Source organism: Hemibagrus wyckioides, linkage group LG13, assembly GCF_019097595.1.
Source record: "Hemibagrus wyckioides isolate EC202008001 linkage group LG13, SWU_Hwy_1.0, whole genome shotgun sequence".
Taxonomy (NCBI): domain Eukaryota; kingdom Metazoa; phylum Chordata; class Actinopteri; order Siluriformes; family Bagridae; genus Hemibagrus; species Hemibagrus wyckioides.
In genome coordinates, this window is record NC_080722.1 from 16,165,741 (window position 1) to 16,186,129 (window position 20,389).

At 40.3% G+C, this 20,389-nt stretch overlaps 1 protein-coding gene across 2 annotated transcripts in view; it reads left to right on the top strand.

The window, feature by feature from the left end:
* Positions 1–20,389, top strand: part of snx29 (sorting nexin 29) — a 102,607-nt gene that overhangs the window by 34,933 nt on the left and 47,285 nt on the right. For both annotated transcript variants that reach the window (XM_058407144.1, XM_058407145.1), the window contains exon 15: positions 15,928–16,034. In XM_058407144.1, the coding sequence (XP_058263127.1) occupies positions 15,928–16,034 (107 nt within the window). The remainder of the gene's footprint in view (positions 1–15,927; positions 16,035–20,389) is intronic.

Below are 20,389 nucleotides of genomic sequence, written 5' to 3' on the forward strand. Positions count from 1 at the left end.
GTGGTAACTGCCTGTTTCTTAAGTCTGGCCTTTGACTTTTCATTTAAAGAGCTGTTTGATGGCGCCTGTTTTTGGTGTTTTGCTGTAAATGCCAGTGTGACGGTGATTAGGTTATGATTACATCGTGGTTGAACACTTTGGTGTTTTTCAATAGGTCCTATGTTGTGTTTAAGATTGAGTGAAGGTTTTAATTACAAAAAGGCTTTTCATTTGATCGTTACTTTATAGTGAATGTTTATTGCAGTGTGTGTATCAGTCATCTCTCAGCAGTGTAGTGTTTGTTTGCTTCATATACTTATATAACTAGATTTTAAGCCAGTGTTGGGAAAATTGCCTAGATAAAAGACTTAAATAATTTAATTTGATTGAATTTGATTGAAAGTCTTGCCTGCTTATTTGGCTTTCCTCCAGTGCTTGATAGAGCAGAAAGAAAGCCTGGATTAGGATTATTTGTATCAACAACATAGAAATTCTGTCTTACTGATTAGAAGGATTCACATAATTTATCTCGGTATGTGGAGTGCTTCCAAATTAATCTTGATAGGACTGCCTCTCATCTTCCACACAGCGTAAAGCAGGCATGATTATTTGAGTTTGAATTTTATTTTCAAAACTTTGAGGACACTGGTGTTATAAAGATTACTCGGCTACTTGCATTGCTTTAATGCTTGAATACACCGACCAGGCATAACATTATGACCACCTGTCTAATATTTGTGTTGATCCCCCTTTTGCTATCAAAACAGTCCTGAACCATGATGCACTGTGTATTCTGACACCTTTCTATCAGAACCAGCATTCACTTCTTCAGCAGTTTGAGCAACAGTAGCTCGTCTGTTGGACCGGATCACACGGGCCAGCCTTCACTCCCCATGTGATTCAAAGAGCCTTGGCCGCCCATGACCCTGTCTCCGGTTCACCACTATTCCTTCCTTGGATACTGACCACTGCAGACTGGGAACACCCCACAAGAGCTACAGTTTTGGACATGCTCTGATCCAGTCGTCTAGCCTCTGATCCAGTCGTCTAGCCTCTGATCCAGTCATCTAACTCGCTCAAATCCTTATACTTGCCCATTTTTCCTGCTTCTAACACATCAACTTTGAGGACAAAATGTTCACTTGCTGTCTAATATATCCCACCCACTAACAGGTGCCATGATGAGGAGATAATCAGCGTTATTCACTTCACCTCTCAGTGCTCATAATGTTATGCCTGATTAGCTAACACAGTGTGTGTCACATGCAATCTGCAGGTAGAATAGCAGCCCTGGAGTTTCTTTCTTTTATTATTGTCTGTTACATTTCTGTTTAAATAATAGCAGACTTTTTTATTATTATTATTATTACTCAGTATAGCAGCTGTGGTAATTACCTTTGTGACTTTTTTTTATTGTAAATATATTCCACCAAAGGTAAAATAAGTGAAAAACATTTTTTGCCTTTAAATAGCATGAGACACAGTGGGCAGGTTATCAAGCGCTTTGAAGCCACTGATTCAGATTTTTCTCCTTAAATCAGAGCTCTTTGATTGCCCTATTACGCCTGTGCCTGTATATCAGACTTTGATGCCTTTAAAGCATTTTTCCCCCCTCATTTTCTTGCATTTCATGAATTCCCAACCACTAGCCAGCTCTTCCTTGTAGAAAACAGCTACCGAGTGGAAAAAGAGTAAAGGCTAGCACACGTTTCCCTGAAGACACATCAAGTCAGCTAATTGCATCTTTTTGAACTGCCGCTCACGGAGCATCACAGGGCCGTGTAAGACATTTGGGGAAAAAAAAAAAGCACCATTTGTCCTCTTGTCCTACAAGAGCTCACAGACATACATGGTTGGATAGTGTCAGTGTGATTGATAGCAGTCCATAGACGGCTACGGATAGCTGTGGCGTCAGTGGGATTCAACTTTGTAATCTCTGGATGATGGAGTTTAGAGGCTGAATGTTGGTCTGCAAATCAGAAAAATGTTTGAAATTTCTGTATTCAGTGCCATTTATAACTTTCAGCTAATATGAATTCGAATGGAAAACTGAGCAAAAGCTGAAACTGAATGTATTTATTGTAAATATTCCTGGTTAACTAACCATGCACAGTGAATATATGATAGCATGTATGTAAATCTTGTACATTTTGGGCTAGCTAATCTGTATACCAGCCTTCAAGTCCGATTCTTTTCCTGTTCTGACACACTCAGAAATCGGAGCCCAAGAAAAAAAACGGTACAGATGGTAAGTAGCTGGCCTGAGTTTTTGTCACGCTAGAAAATGATTTCATCTTCTTTTTTTTTCCAGACAGAGACATGTGAATTATTTTACGTTCTTCCTTGTGTTCATCAGATTAGCATGCAGCATAAATTTAGCCAGACCTAGAAGCTGTTGGAGCAGCTGTCTGCACCAGCTGAGCACTTCTCATAAATGTCTTAGACTGCGGCTGCTCTCGCTATTAGCGAGAAAAAATGGATCTGGCATCATTAGCCCTCAAGGCTTTTAGATTGTGTTACTTTTTGATACATATATATTTTTTAAAAATGCAAATAAATTCTATAAAGATAATAAAGATTTTTTTTGGCAAAGAGGTTATTTTTACGAGGCACCAAATTTAAAAAAAAAAAATTTCAATATTTAATGTAAAAGGATAACACGCAAATGAATTTTGAATTTCTCTGCAGAGTTTGTCTCTTGTCACAGACGTCATGGTTAATTGAGATGCTTGATCCTTATGCTAATGGATGTAACTCCCGGGAACGGATAAACCTTAAGAGTGGAGTTTTACCGCTACTGTAGGCCTCAATATGTAAGGAGCGGCGCCTTAATGGCAGTATAATTGTCATCAACTTCCTGCTTGATTAAATTAGATATGCATGCTGGAGATTATTTATGTGTGTTTTTTGCGAGCATGTATGAGGAAGTGATATAGTACGCACCCTGCTGTAGGATATCCTCTCCGCAACCTTGAAAGCTTTTTGTACAATGTTAATTACGCTGATGACAAATTAGGGTTGACGACGTGTTTCCGATGACAAAGGTGACGATGTAAATGTGATTAAAAAGTTTTATGCAGCTTACTCGGTCTTAACAGTTGAAAAAATCGTATTGTGCAAACAAGCTCTTCATAAAGCCTGCCAGCAGTTTATGTAGGATGAAGCCATCAATACAACACAACTCTGTAACTCTGAACTCGCCACTCTGAGATAATGAGCATTTCATTTCTACTGAAAGGATTAAAACGTAAAGATAGAATTTTATTCTTAAGTCACAAATATATGGAAAGAACATTATCACTGTTTCTGGGGTGTCACTGTTCAATTAAGCATAAAATAATTGATATTGAAATGTGCATTATATTTGAGTACAGTCTCATCTGCAGTGTAATGAATAATATCAGTAATAGATGTATTTGTTTTCCTCGCAAAGAACACTGAGAGGTGAAGTGTATAACACTGATTATCTCCTCATCATGGTACCTGTTAGTGGGTGGGATATATTAGGCAGCAAGTGAACATTTTGTCCTCAAAGTTTGTGTTCGAAGCAGGAAAAATGGACAAGCGTAAGGATTTGAGCGATTTTGACAAAGGGCCAAATTGTGATGGCTAGACCACTGGATCAGAGCATCTCCAAAACTGCGGCTCTTGTGGGGTGTTCCCGGTCTGCAGTGGTCAATATCTATCAAAAGTATCCTTTAAGTCCTGTAAGTTGCAAGGTGAGGCCCATGGACTTAAAGGATCTTCTGCTTGCATCTTGGTGCCAGATACCACAGCACACCTTCAGATATATAGTGGAGTCCATGCCTTGATGGGTCAAGCCTGTTCTGGCAGCAAAAGGGGGACCAAACAAAATATTAGGCAGGTGGTCATAATGTTATGCCTGATTGGTGTATATTATCAACATCATACAAGATTATGGTCATTTCTATAAAAAATAACTCCATATGTGCTGTATATCCACAACACTGCCTGTTTTTAGCCCTTGAAAAACATTTAAGTCCCAGTGTGAAACAGTCTGATCAATCAGCATAGTGACTTGATAAATTTGTAACATTAACTAGACGGTTTGCTGTACAGTTTTGAGAGAGCATGCACATCGCCTGACTAGCCTGTTGCTGTTTAAATACCTAGTTTTGTAGCTCAAAGATTCTGAGCTCCAGTGTCCCAATATTGAAGTGGTGGTCTTTACTGGCTGTCAGGTCGAGTGTGGTTTAAATAATAAAGAGTAATAAAATTTAAGCATGACATTATAAACTATTTTCTCAACAACAAACACTTGCTTGATGGATCACAGCTTAGATACTGGACACCGTACTCATATGCATGCAGTGATAAAAGGTCTGGTTTCTCCTCCTTTACATGCTGTACTTTTTGTGTTTCACGTGTTAGAACACAGTAGAAAACTGTATATATTTTGGATTTGGGATCAGGGAGATGTTTTCTATTGTAACGTGTTAAAATCCGTTTAGGAATACTGCAGAGATGGGAAATAAACCACACAAAACAGTTGGCTGCAGTGTACAATACCGTAGCGAGCTGCTCAGTGTTCAGTGTCAATGGACTGGAGTCTCAGATATGATTTCATTAACGTCATGGGTGATGAATACATGCTGCACAGGACAGAGGCTGCAGTTTGTGTCAGATCTTCAATTTCCATTACCACAGTGACTTTCTCTTCTATGGTTTTGTTCATAACAGAGAAGAACACGTACAGGAGGTTGATGTCAAGCAATTGGACTTTAAAAAAAGGTAATTATGACTTATGCAGAGTCTGGTTTAATCTTTACATCAGCACTTGTGGTTAGCCTGAGCTGGTAACAGTGGCCATGTCAAGCCAAACTCACGTGAGCACATTTTTCTTTTCATGTGGACGGGAAATGAGCTGATCGGCGTTTGTACCTTATTCTGTCGTAGATGGGCTGCAGGCTGCCTGCGGGAAAAACAGAATTTTCTGAAATAGCTTAGAAAGACATTTCTCACACTGCCGCTTTGTGATGACCTTGGAGTCAGCCTGAAACGGCACATTTTTTTTGAAATGATAAAGTTGGAGAAATGACCTTGCAAAGTGAGGTCAGACATTCAGGAAATGGCAGAATGCTTTTTTGGCACCAAAAGACTATATAAGTTTTTCTTTTATATATAGAGAGAGGGCTGAGAGATTGTTAGAGGCTATATTTCTCTGCAGTGCAGCTGGATATTGCGAGCATAGCCCAGCTCTCGGAGGGCGCTCCTGCAGCGAATCAGGTGTTGCATGGTGCGAGACGTGAAATTTGAAGCACTTAGGTATCAGAAGCAGAAATCAGTAACTTCTCCTTCAGTATGTTATTAAAGCGACTATTTTTTTTTTTAGTGTTTCCTTAAAAGGGTGTAAATAGAATTTTACTGTAAGTATCATCATACAGAGCTCCGGTATGAAAGAGTGTGGAAATTGCTTTTAGATTATCATCAGGATTGAAAAATCGATGAAATCATAGTGTTTAGTAAAAATACGAACTATGATAAAGGTTAAATGATTTAAAATGGTGGATCTAGGATTCGAACTCACATCCTTCTGATCAGTAGTCCAGCACTTTAACCACTAAGCTACCACATCCAGTATGACCGCCCCAGTTTTACTATATTCACTGACAAAAAAATGTTCATCCAAAGTGTTTTTGAACATCCTTGAATACGCTCAATGTCCACTTAATTAAGTACACCAGGATATCTCTCTAATCATTCATTCATGTGGCAGGAGTCTTGGGATTTTCACATGACAGTCTCTAAAGTTTACACACAATGGTGCGGAAAACTAAAAACATCCAGCTGAGGGTCTGCAGGCTGATAAGAAAGGACACAGGAAAATGACCAGTCTGATCTGAGCTAAAAAGAAGGTTTATAGTAACTCAGATAACTCTTCACAATTGTAAAGACAGCTGAAAAACATCTAAGAACACTAAACCTCAAAAAAACAGAGGGCACAGACTCACAAAAACTGGACATTTGAAGCCTGAATAATGACCATGCTCTTCACCTTGTATATGCATGATTTTTTTTTTATTTTTTTTTTCCAAAAGATTGCCTGATGAGAAAATGTCATGTTCATAATAAAGTGGTCAGAGCTCTTATAGTATCAGTATTTATCACCCTGACTGTGAGGAAAGACAACATGCTTGTATCCTAAAACCTAACACAGCAGTTCTGGTTGATGATGCCATGGTCTTCTGTGTATTTGAGCCACAGTGTGTATAAGTTCTGGACATGCTCAGTAGCTACCTCTAGGGGGTGAGTTTTGGGGCTGGGAGCCATAGCTGGACACAAAAGGAATGAGAGCCAAACATGATCAGGTGAAAATAAATGGATCTGATAGACAGGAATAGAATGAAATGTATTTCAATATTGTAAAAGTCAAGAGGACACTGTGACAACTCTAATATACAGTATTCATCATTTGTGTGCTTCAGTATGATTATACCCAAGAAGATGCATCTCTCTTGAATCTCTTAGAAATGGTCAATTGCTGCTTTCGCGCAACAGTGTGTACGGGCAGTCGACATTTCCACTCGGCTGAGAGAGAATGGAGGTGAGCGAGATAAGCTGCAGGCTGGATTTACTACAATGTTGTGCAGCAAAATAGGAAAACAGACATTTAGAAATCATTTGGTTGACCTTTTGCCGGTTTTGTCTGATTATTTACTCATTTTGATTTTATTTACTGATTGACAGTTTATATTTTAGTTGTAATGTTATATTTGTAACCTGGTAGCTGCTGGTCAGGTTTGAACTGAATTTCTCAGCTCTAGTCAGGTCCTGATGGAAAAAAACCTGGTGCTGATGGGTCAGGCTCAGACACAGAATATTTTTGTGTAGATATTTTAATCATTTCCGCCCTGATTTAAAAATGTAGGTAAGGTTTAATTTGCATGCAATTTTCTAGTTACAGGTTGCTCTAAAAGCCCTGACTCGTCTTAGCACATGTGTAAAGTAGAGAAATATTAATGGAGGTCGTAGGTGGTTTGCTGATGGCCTCTCTAGAGACTCATTGTCAACGCTCTCTAGCGAAATGTGCTCAATTACCCTATTGATGGATGCCGATGGTGGGGAAAAAGCTCCTATTCTACCAAGTGTCAGGCTGCTCACTCTCATAATAGAGCCATGATAGCATCAGCTAACACCGAGTCCTGCTGCCAGCCAAGATATGGCCTCGCCTCTCTTCGCCTTCCAAACCCCAGAATAGGAACAGTCTAAATTACACTTGCTAATAGAATGCAGCGACAGTGATTCTTTGCCTTCCCATCCTCCATCCGCTTCTTTTCAATTCTCTATCAGGGATGCAGTGCGTTTCATTTGATATGAAATGAAAGACCCTTTCTTATTGACTTTGTAAGAAGATGTGTGAAGTAGTGGAGGGATTTAGCAGGGAGAGTTGACGTTCTGGCGAGCGCGGCACGCGCGCGCGACTACTTCCTCTTGTTTTCGCCAAGCACCAGATGGGGACATCAATACTTAATGTGCGCATGCTACTTCGTGCTTCTAAATAAGCGCCGCGGCCCTGAATTGGAATCGGTCTCGTGGAAGCGCATACGCTAAAGGAGCTCGAAAAATGGCTGATCAGATAAGATTTGCTTGTTGCACTAGGTTAAACTTTGATATCGATCGCCGATGGTTCTGAAAGAATTGAGGACGACTAAAACTGAAGAAGAAAAGATTTTTAGTCGCGTACGCAGAGTTGATCACCACATGCTACTTAATTGGTACATTTAAGAATGCCTGCCCTGTATCGGAACAGCTGTGCTCGCTGAATTTCTAATACTTTGCTTGTTTTGTATTTTTCACCAGAGGCACAATCTTAATTGAATCATTGAGTTTACCAGTGTTTAAGTGCTGTGCATTTATTTCAGTAAAAGAAAAATCGAGCAATGTTGCTTTAGTACTCTCGTGAATAGCTTTAGTCCAAACCCAACCGTCCCCAAGCTGCGAGCCCTGGCCAACATGTTGCCTTGAGGGGTTGCAGTGAATTCACTGATTTCCTCACTCTTAATGTTGAAATAATTGATTTGACCCACTTTAACATTTGACATTAGTCATCGAGAGAGTTTTTTTTTTTTTTTTTCCTGCCTTCATGCATTTAATTATCACGGGGAGGCAAATTAATCGTCTGTGTGCTCTGGTGTCTCTCCCCGGGGAGGGACAGCTCCCTTTACTGCTGTCAAGGCTATTAACACAATAACAAAAAAGCAATTAGATTGACTTTTGGACATGGCAGTCAATTACAGTGCTTGGAATGGGGTAGCTCAGTGTCTGATAAAGTAGGTTCTCTCCAATAACAACCAGCATTTCTCACCTCCATCTCTTTAGAGAGAAGTGGCTCATTGCTTTTATTGCACAGGGCTCAGCGTGGAGGTGATGTCTGTGCACACACACTGGTGATAATCAGAGTGATTCCCATCTCCAAGGCCTGCTTTAACTTTGACTGAAATGTTTGTGTCATATACTGTCAGCACAGATCCTCTTTTCTGGCTCTGTGCTTGCCGTGTTATCAGTCAGTACGAGGATAAAAACACGGCAGCAAATGATGCTGAGCTAGAAGCAGCTCTAACGTTCATTACTGGTGGGTTTGTGAGCTGCTCTCATGGAGATGGGCCAAAGCTACTTTAATAAATGCTTTCCTCGTTATAAAACTAATGCAAAATTATTCCTCTTTCATTGCTCATGCTCTCTCTCTCTCTCTCTCTCTCTCACACTCACACACACACACACACACACACACACACAGTTGTTTCAGGGCTGGTTCAAACAGATGGAGAGTGAGAGGTGAAATGATGAGATGATTTAATCTCCTCCCATATAGTTTTTGTTTTTTATTATTATTAAATAAAAAACACCTCCTCTGTCTGTACTTTCCAAAAGCCAGAGCAGAATCGCTTTATTTGATTTGCAGCATTATATAAGTTCTGTGGATTATTCGTGTGCATTAATTATTGATCAGGGCATCACTCTGGTCAAATAATGCTGAATATTTAAAAACATCTCCAAAAAGCATATTAAATGGGATTCCTGCCTCTCGTCGTGCCAGTGGCGAGCCATAGATGTCTTTTCATAGATTTTTTTTTTGTTGTTGTGTTTTTAATAACTTATCAAAGGTGTGATGCTTTGTAGACGGGAATGTTTCAGTGCAATATGTTGGGATCATTATTTTCCAGCAGCCTGTTATTAGTGCTTTAGCTCTGTACGCCGAGGTACAAAAACACGAAACACGGTTAATTATATACTTCTGCGAAAGTATAATTTCTCAATCAGTAAGGTGAGTAAAATAGATTATTTTTCTTCGAGAAATTTCTTATTCATTTTGTCACCTATGTTTAGAACGGGAAATCATCTCATCACCTAAGCAAAATTTTAAGAATTTATTAAGAAGATTGCCTTTATTTGTCACATATACATGCTGATATTCATACATAGTGAAATTTTTTCTTCGCATATCCCATCCTTGCAGGGTTGGGGTCAGAACGCAGGGTCAGCCATGATGCAGTGCCTTTGGAGCAGGGGAGTTTAGTGGCATTACTCAAGGGAGTACCCAGAGACTTAACCACTTGAGCTACCTCCGCCACAAAAACATACTTTATTATTATTATTTTTATTATTATTATAAAGTACTGTGTGAATTTTTTTATTTTAACATACCGTATTATGATGTTTATTACTTTGTTAAGACAATACAGATTTATCTTACCACCTACTATATGCCTCCACTAAAAGTCTCTTTTCCTAACTAGCATCATAGCCGACATCGGCTTCCACTATTCGTAGTACTAGTTAGCATTTTTAAATCATAATTATAGTTTGTGTCGAGGAAAGTCCTCCACTGCTCAATTCTTCCTTCCAAGCCCAGTGTGAGCTTCCTCTCGTCGAATTAGCTGTGATCTCTCCGACACAGATGGCACCGATTTCAGTAAAAGTGCTCTGTGTGTTGCGGGGCACAGTGTCTGCACACAGTGCCACAGTCTGCACACAGACACAGTGTCTGCGCCGGTGGCTGACGGGAGATTCAAGTTATTCTTCATCAGTCTTTATCACCTCACTGCAGAACCCTGCATGACTCTGTTATCAACCATGACGCATTTATTGATCTGTGTTTCAATTTCCCATACAGGGATATGATCACATCCACAATGCCCTTTCATTGATTGGAGGGTGCAAAAAAAATTACCCCGGGGTCTGCGGATTTGAATCATGTGACCTTCTTAAAAAAAAACAAAAAAACAAAAAAAAAAACAGAAGGAAATGAGATGTGATGAAATCCCAGTGAGTTGTTGATATCTGGTGAGATGGAGCTGTGTATTTTCTGAATCCTAGTTTGTGGTTTTTGATGGAGCTCGTGCTACCTACAAAAAGGTGGATCGGTTTTCAATTTACATTCAATCTTTCTCACTGCAGTTTGTCTGAGGCGTTGCTCATTTGCCCTCATTCCGCTCAAGGCCAGATTTATGCTTGTAGTAACTAAATGTATTCCGTTTATGTATGAGCACTGGCCATCTGTGTGTACGTGTTTGTGTACCTTTTGCAAGGCAGCTTTGGCTGCAATTTCACGTCTGAAAGTCAAATTGGCGGAGAGTTGTAATTTGAGGACACCTCACTCTGGCTGAATGATACGCTGAATTTATCCCCAGCAGTCTCCCAGCTTTTGCGGCTGCCCGGTGGTCAGAGTGGAGGAAAATTACTTTGATCAACACATTCATTAAGTCTGCCAAATGTTTTTTTTTTCCCCCTCTCCTTCTGTAGCACATCAACAGACTGTGATTATGTCTCTGTTTGTCACCCTGATGTGTGCATTTGTCCCGTGTAGGTGCCTCCATTTTCAAGCCTCCATTCGGACGGAAAGTTAATAATTGTATATTTCTGCAGAACATGTTAGCCATCGATTTCTGCGAATGTGTATTCGGCGCATGATTTCGAGTGTCTAGGTTACTGAAGAGTGGTGATAAACAGCTTCTCTGTTTCGGCACGGGTGTGAGACACATCATGGAAGCTGTTAACTGCAAGTTCGAATGTTTTCTCACAAATTCCTCAGCCTTAGTGCCAGTCACCTCATTTATAATGATGGAGAGGGCGCTAGTTAGTCCATGACATAGCACTTGCAGGTTACTTATTATTGAACAAAGGTGGCCTATATAAGCTTGATGCTCACGGCCACTTGCCAGTAAATGAGCTTCATTTTTTTTTTTTTTTTTTTTGAGTGTGTGAGTCCCAATGCTGTGATGCAGTAATTCTCCTTATAGTGTACAGCATGGAAGGAAACGCTCTGTCAGAATTTTTGTACATCAGTCAAAGTATGTTTTGCGTCAATTTCTCTTTTTTTTGGGAGTTGGATGAACGAGGCTTGTAGTAACATGGTTCTGTGCGGCTTTGTGCTGTCGTTCGTGGCTGTGAGCTTCTGGGTGGAACGGCATTACTCTGTTTTCCCCCATCAATCATGGCAACACTAACCGATCCTGGGTGTCTGTGAGCTCATGCATGTGAAAGAGGGCAGAAAGCACAGTGCCCTCTGAGTGTGTTACGCTGCTCTGTGACCCAGCCTGAGCAAGTTGACTGGCTTCATGTTTTTTGGAGGAAGCATGAGCCTTTACTGGTAGGCTTGTGATTAGAGAAGAACTACCTGGTGGTGGGTGGGAGTAGAAAGGGACCAAATTGGGAAAAATAAATGGCAAAAAATTCTAAAAAGGAAAAAAAAAGAGACCATCTCTGCATCACTATGTTTGTTTGGAATAAACAAATAAAATAAAATAAAAATAGTAAAATAAAAATGAACACTGAATACCCTATCCTAAAGACATTCTGTTACAGTATCTAAAACAAGTAATGAATTTAAAGTCCTTTTTGAAGCTGCACATGGGAGCTGTGTAGGCATTTGTCAATATTACCTAAGGCAAACTGTTCCTCAGTGGTCTTATTTGGCAGGGTTGTTCAAGTGAAGTTCTTCTGGATGCTAACTCGGTTAAACTCCTCGTCTTTGCCAGATAATGGTCATGGATCAACATCAATGAAGCGCAATTGTGTGCAAATTCAGACTACTCTATGATTATGATGTTTGATCTAACCCTCACTGTAGTGAATAATCCACATTTTTATAGGTGTACAGTATCTGGCGTGAAAACTCATATGAGACCCTGTAGGCTTACAAAGTGCATCTAGATGAACACTACTAATGTTAGCTCAACTTTGGTCGTAGTGTGTGTTTGTTCATTGGAAGTAAAGTCGTTGGATTGGAGGTGAAGGTTTTTATTGCCAGCAGCCATAGCTGCCAATCCACAGTAAACGTTTCTCTTTTGCCTCACAGAGATAATTTGTGCCAGTACTTTCATTTACCAAAGGAAGCACAGTGTGGAGAGTGGAAAGTGTGTGAGCTGAATTATTAACCTTTTTTTGGGGTGGGGGGGTATTTAAACTGTAACAGGTTAATATTAAGCAAGTGTGATTATAGTCTGAATACCAATTTTCTCATAAGCAGGTTGTGGGCTTGAATGTTTAAGATGCACAGTAGTTCAGTGGAGGAAACTTTAAAGTGTGTAAATTTATTCCAGACAGTTGTGTGTCTTGTCTTAAAGTTTTGTGGAAGGACTGCATATGGATGTCATGGTCCACATACTTTTGGCTGTATTATGTAGATTGGATAAAGATGGCTTAATCCTGGGGTGGAGGGGCTGGGGGGCTTTTGTTCTCTTTTCTTCTATTTAATCCTGTTCATGTGAGGAAGAAGTACATATATATATATACACACTATATTGCCAAAAGTATTCGCTCACCTGCCTTGACTCGCATATGAACTTAAGTGACATCCCATTCCTAATCCATAGGGTTCAATATGACGTCGGTCCACCCTTTGCAGCTCTAACAGCTTCAACTCTTCTGGGAAGGCTGTCCACAAGGTTTAGGAGTGTGTTTATGGGAATTTTTGACCATTCTTCCAGAAGCGCATTTGTGGGGTCACACACTGATGTTGGACGAGAAGGCCTGGCTCTCAGTCTCCGCTCTAATTCACCCCAAAGGTGTTCTATTGGGTTGAGGTCAGGACTTGACTGGTGCAGGCCAGTCAAGTTCATTCACACCAGACTCTGTCATCCATGTCTTTATGGTCTTTAGTGCTTTGTGCACTGGTGCACAGTCATGTTGGAAGAGGAAGGGGCCAGCTCCAAACTGTTCCCACAAAGCATGGAATTGTCCAAAATGTCTTGGTATGCTGAAGCATTCAGAGTTCCTTTCACTGGAACTAAGGGGCCAAGCCCAACTCCTGAAAAACAACCCCACACCATAATCCCCCCTCCACCAAACTTTACACTTGGCACAATGCAGTCAGACAAGTACCGTTCTCCTGGCAACCGCCAAACCCAGACTCGTCCATCAGATTGCCAGATGGAGAAGCGCGATTCGTCACTCCAGAGAATGCGTCTCCACTGCTCTAGAGTCCAGTGGCGGCGTGCTTTACACCACTGCATCCGACGCTTTGCATTGCACTTGGTGATGTATGGCTCGGATGCAGCTGCTCGGCCATGGAAACCCATTCCATGAAGCTCTCTGCGCACTGTTCTTGAGCTAATCTGAAGGCCACATGAAGTTTGGAGGTCTGTAGCGATTGACTCTGCAGAAAGTTGGCGACCTCTTCGCACTATGCGCCTCAGCATCCGCTGACCCCGCTCCGTCAGTTTACGTGGCCTACCACTTCGTGGCTGAGTTGCTGTCGTTCCCAAACACTTCCATGTTCTTATAATACAGCTGACAGTTGACTGTGGAATATTTAGGAGCGAGGAAATTTCACAACTGGATTTGTTGCACAGGTGGCATCCTATCACAGTTCCACGCTGGAATTCACTGAGCTCCTGAGAGCGACCCATTCTTTCACAAATGTTTGTAAAAACAGTCTGCATGCCTAGGTGCTTGTTTTTATACACCTGTGGCCATGGAAGTGATTGGAACACCTGATTCTGATTATTTGGATGGGTGAGCGAATACATATACATATACATATACACTATACACTACTCAGTTTCTTCTGTTATTTTCTTCCAGGTTCATGTATTGGTGAGATGAACAGTTTTGTTTCATTTTTTTGTGAACTGCTGACAATATTTCTCCTAAATTCAAAATATAACTATTGTTATTTCGAGTGTATATTTAAAGGAAATGACAACACATCAGAATAACCCAAGATCATGCAGTATTTACAGAGCTTTAATAAGTCAAATAAAACAAAATGCAAATTATTTGTAAACAAATTGTGTTAATGCTTTGGCTAAATAACATTAAGAAATCAGTATTTGGTGGAATAACCCTGATTTGCATGTGTTTTGGCTCCATGCTCTCCACCAGTTTTTCACATTGCTTTTGGGGAAATTTATACCACTCTTTTTGCAAAAAAGCAAACAGCTCAGCTTTACTTGATGGTTTGTGACCATCCATCTTCCTCTTGATGACATTCCAGAGGTTTTCAATAGAGTTCAAATCTGGAGATTGGGCAGTGATCTCTTATTTTTTTTTTCCAGAGCTATGTGTGTATATATATATATATATATATATATATATATATATATATATATATATATATATATATATATATATATATATATATATATATCAATCTATCAATTTGAAAAAAGTGAACTGTCTTTGTGGTATTACAGCAATGAAATGACATCATAATTTATTGCCCTTCCTTGCACACACACACACACACGCACACATGCACACATGCAAACTTACAACACACACAGTGCAAGGATGTTCAACATTACAGTGAAATTGGTTTCAGTGTTTGCGCATAAGCAGCCATATCTATTTCTGTAGTTCAAGACAACTTGTGCGCACACACACACACAGCTTTTTTATGAACACCATATCAGGCTTGGTGGTGGCCTGGAATCGGCAGCGTGGGCTGTTCTTTTCACCACGCTTGCTGACAGTAGCTGTCTGTTCGTAAGAAGGATACACCGGCTATTGAAAAGCAGAGATAAGCCTAAACATTGAAATGGCAGGTGACTGTGTGCAGGTGCAGTGATAATACTTAGACCATATCAGGCCTGTTGAGCTGCTTTAGGCTTCTTAGGCAGACTCTGTGACAACACAGCTGTCCAGTATTACCGTGTCTTGAGGCTCAGTATGCAGGCCTGTTTGCTCCTGGCTCTCAGTCATTGTTACACTTTTCCATTGGTTTGTCTCTTCCCCTTCTTATCAGGCACTTCCGCATTTCGCTGACTCTTAACGACAGTCCTCCCCAGCCTAATCCTCCTCCCATCACATCTCCTCGAATCAATTTCTCTCTCCCTAAAGCTTTAAATACAGAGTGTTATTTTGTGGGGATTAAAAAGGGACTCTGATTCGAATAGTTTTACTTTTCAGTCAGGTTCAGGCATGGGCTTCGGTTGGAGAGTTTCAGTCGCTCTCACCCTATAGAAGATTTTCTCTTGGGGTGGTTGAGGCGGCATTTGCATTGTCAAAAGTTGAGTTATTGAGGTTTTTAATTGAGTTTGCAGGGTAGGGAAAAGCTCACTCTTCATGCTTCTTATGAAATCTGTAAGGCTCAGCCTCCACCAGTTCTGAGAGCTTCTCTGAAATTAGATTATGCTGTGTTTGCAGGCTAAATGAGTTCTGTTTACTGGCATTAAGTGATGAACCATTTTCGGAAATGTTTACAAGGAACAGAGCAGTTTCTTGTTGCGAAAAAGTCCAGAAGGCAAAAGAAATAATTTTTTTTGTTTGTTCTGAGTATTTGCAGGAAGCTGCACATCAACTGACTGAAAATGGTTCTGCCCAAATAACTCATCATTCAATAAGTCAGACTTTATTATGTCTGTTTTGTCAATAAACTACTCTTTATTTCTCCTCCAGGCAGTCTTCAGGATTTTTTTTTGTAACTACAGTACAGTACAAGTTTTATGGTATTGAATAATCCAGTAAATGCTTGTTGTCCTGCAGCTCTCCCCACGCTGAGGAACTGTGAAGGCTCTGCTCCAGCTGTGCAGCACAGGTCAGTGGCAGATGTGGAGGAACTGGCAGCTAGCTATGAGAGGAAGCTCATCGAGGTGAGTGTATTTCACAGCGTGGTACTGAACTCTATTTTCATAATTGCTTTTTCAATGAGATTTTATTCATTTGGCCTGGTTTATGCTGTATATTTCAATAAACGATCACACATGCGTTTTGGCCTGAAGTGGTAATCTGCTTAATGTGCATGTTTTTTCTCATTCACGTATCTTTACTCCCAGCCCATGTGTAGGACTGTGTACAAAGCGCTAAGCTCCCTGCTTTAGAGTTGAAGCCCAATGATTTAGAACCTCCCAGTTTATGATGATATGCGTTTTGTTTTGTAGTTGTGTCTTAAAGGGGTTAAGAGAATATGGAGCTAATGAGAAAATATGTACATAAAGACTCTAGGAATTGATGTGGATAAAACAACAGCAACAGTGTATTATTTCCTTAATGATATGATTCTGCTTTTTTTTCTAGGGAGAGTGAATAATTTCTTATATACCACAGCGATTTGCCAACCGTTGCAATTTTTAATTTTTTAATGAATTAAATTTGATGCTTTTGAACCATTTAACATTGTGGAAGTTGCTTCCTGTTGTCATGTGTTGTGTAGAAGCCATAAGCAGTTACACTCAACTTCCTCCTTCCTGGAGACTTTCCCATGATGTAAAACTTGCTGACCAACCTGGTCAAGACTTCTTCCATGAGTGTTAAATAGACATATAGCTCTCCCCTATTAACACCAACCAGGGTGAAGGCTACCACATGCTTCTTCTGAGGCACATGAAGGCAGCCACCCACATCTACATACATGAATGCACAGATGCCTATGATTGCTGTGATCACTAGGTGAGAGCATGCCAACCCTCCTTCCCTAAAAGCATGGCAAGTTTTGCTTTCTAAGACTACATGGATGGCGGTGGCATCACTGCATTTACTTAGCTTTTTCTTAGATGCTTTCTTTGTCCAATAGAAGCCAGTCTCCGCCCAACCCTTTCCCTCTAAGGGTTTAAATAGCTACGGTTTAGGTGGACAAAGCGGTCAGTTATCAGTCGAAAGAAAATGACATCAGAGCATAATAGACACATTACAGGATCAGTTATATTTTTTTACCTGATTGATAGCTCTGTATTTATTCAAAGCATCCCACTGCTGTGTGGTAGTGGTTATATTTAAATGGAGTGATACGGTATCTTAGTAACAGATCCATTTTTTTTTTTGACTGCTTGATCCCTGTGGCTGCTGTGGAAAGCTCCTACTAGAAAGGAGTGATGCCTACAGGAGCCCTTTTATTGTTTCAGTTAATTCATTTCACTGGACTGCTTTTTTCCTATCCAGTCATCGTATGGAAATCACACTAACAGTACATTCATCTTGTTTTGTCGTTCCTCTCTGTTATTGAATTGTCTAGTTTTGTATTCATCTTTTATTTTTGTCTTGTAATAAAAGTGCAGTGCAAGTATAAGAGCACGTAAGTATTTGTTCATGACCTGAAGGAACCTCCGCTTAGGGGCAAGCGTCAGTGCGAAGGCATTATTAGTCTAGTTGTCGGGTCAGTGTTGGAACCTGAAAGGAGAAAACATTTAGGGATTGACTGGTCAGTCTAGCAAATAGACAAAGCAAAGCAAGCAAACCTCTCGACTTATGCTCAGCACTTGCAGTCTAATATAACTAATAAATATGAAAAATAAAACTCAACATGCCTCTTTAGGCACTAATGTTGATATAATGTAGGTGGTGTGGACTTGTGCAACACATTACTTAGTGTAGTAGTATGTGTGTTTCTTTATAAATTATTATTATTATTATTACTGATAGAAACTACTGCTTCCTTCTGGTGTAGCAGTTTATTACTGGTATAGATGGCTATAGGTTTTTCAGTGTTTTTGATTGCTAGGTTAACTTCCTAAGTGCTAACAGTCAGCATTGGTTATCTGTGGGACCCCTGTAGTAGTTTGACGAGTTTGCTCCTTTCCAGCATCCTTTCCTGGAACTTTGTCTCTTTTGTGCTTAATGTGCTGCTTTCTATACTTACAAACTCGACCACACTGCATGATCATGCCTCATTATATTTGTTTGCCTGCTACTGCCTGTGACCTAGTTTTAAGAGAAAGCACTATATGGACATTTGCGTGTGTTTTTTTTTCCCCCCGTGTTGCACACACAAGTATACCATAGATAACTCCTCAAGGTTTGCTGTGATACACATCATCTGAAATACATGGTGCAGCAGGCAGAATCAGTTTTGTAGTATCATCTGGCCTTACTATGCGTGTACACATGATTAGAGTGTTGCTAATGAAGTGGACACAAAGAATACGTGTAAAATGCAGTTATGACGCACTAAGCTGCACTCAAGAAGAGTACTAGATGATGGGGTCTGGGGCATGACCTCTTGTACATTTCCTCTGATGGCGGTGTTCATTAAAGAAGCCGTAAATAAGGACCGGGTGATTAGGATGTGTGCTGATTAATGGAGAGTAGCTAAGCATCAGCATATAATGATACTTAAGTGAGCCAACAGCCCTCGTTTGCTTGATTCAGGCTGTGCTCTAGTGCAGAAAGGCTTCAGGAGTTTCATAATGATTATGGCTGTTTTCAAGGTTAGAAAGAGCAGGTTTTTGTGTGCTCTTTACTGGTAGAGCACTTAGTCAGATCATCTGACCCATGTGTTTTTTTTTTTTGGAGCTACAGTAAAGGGAAAGAGCTGTCCTGTATTGTCAGAAGCATATGCTTACTGTTCTCTGGCAGATGCAAACGGTTTCAAAAATTATGCAAATTAGTCGTGGGTGAGACAAAAAAAGCCAACCAGTATAAATGCTGTTTATATAGCTTGAGCAAAACTGAAAAAACAATTGGCTTAGACCATTACTTTCTGCCACATTAAAATTTCCACATATTTGCATTAAGTGTCATCTATGAGAAAGGCTTCGGGTCTCCTGAGCCCACGAGACAGATTTCATGCATCTGATGTGGTAACCAATCAAAGAAGTCTTCTACTACACTGTAAAACACAGGACTACTTGAATCTGAATCCATGCAACATATAGACGTTTTTACCTGCTTTGGGTCCATTTTGGGTTCAAGCTAACAGGAAAGCTCACAAGAGGGATAACTGAAACCACTACTCCTTCATCCTGTGATGAAACATTTCTATGTCCTCATACAAGTGAACTAGGGCTCAGTGAATGTTTTGATGAGTATAAAAAATATATAATGTACACTATATTGTCAAAAGTTTTGGGACACCCCTCAAAATCATTGAATTCAGGGGTTGGGCTTGGCCCCTTAGTTCCAATAAAAGGAACTATTAATGCTTCACTATATCAAGACATGTTGGACAATTTCATGCTCCCAACTCTGTGGGAACAGTTAGGGGATGGCCCCTTCCTGTTCCAACATGACTGGACACCAGTGCACAAAGCAAGGTCCATAAAGACATGGATGAGAGAGTTTGGTGTGGAGGAACTTGACTGGCCTGCACAGAGTCCTGACCTCAACCTGATAGAACACCTTTGGGATGAATTAAAGTGGAGACTGTGAGCCAGGCCAAGGTCAGGACTCTGTCATGTTGGAACAGGAAGTGGTCATCCCCAAATGTTCCCACAATGTTGGGAGCATGAAATTGTCCAAAATGTCTTGGTATGCTGAAGCATTTCACTGGAACTAATGCTGTAAATGTAGTGGACACACACTCATTGAAACTGGACATTTGAAAAGATCAGGTGATGCTCTAACATTTTCACTCATATAAATCTGTGCCAGTGTAAATCCCTCTCCTTCTCTCTTATACATAATACTATATATTATAAACATCTGTTTTTCAGCCCTTGCTATAATGCTTCACTAGTTTTGTGAGTCATCATATGCCATTTGTTTTCCCAAATGAATATGGGAACAGTTGATGATAGTGTGTGTCATGCCATCCTCTTACTAAACATGCAATTCTATAATGATGATGAAACGTACATTTATCTGCTGCACATTTGTTTGAGTGATGGGAATCCGAGTCGTTAACTGGTCTATCTGATGAGGAGGATTCTAATCGTGTGAGGAAGATGCAGTGTTCATTAGCTGTATAGGTTTGCTGAATGAAGATTAGTGATGAATTAATGAGGTGATGAGTGTTGTTCGTGTGTTATGTATCGTGGATAAGTACAGGGTGGATTTAAGTGATCCTGCACTTTTAGCAACGAATTTTTTCTTCCATGTTTTTAATCGTCTCTGTAGGTTTCTCTCTGTTGCCTTGTCTCTTTCTACTTAGGCTTTGTTCTGATATTTCACACAGTTCCTCCTCCTCCTGCTCTACCTCTCTGCTCCCACTGATTTTTTCTTTTCTTATTATGATCTTTTTGGCCAGCCTCTAAACCCCTTCTGTCAGAGTGAACCTGCTGGAGTAGATGCTGAC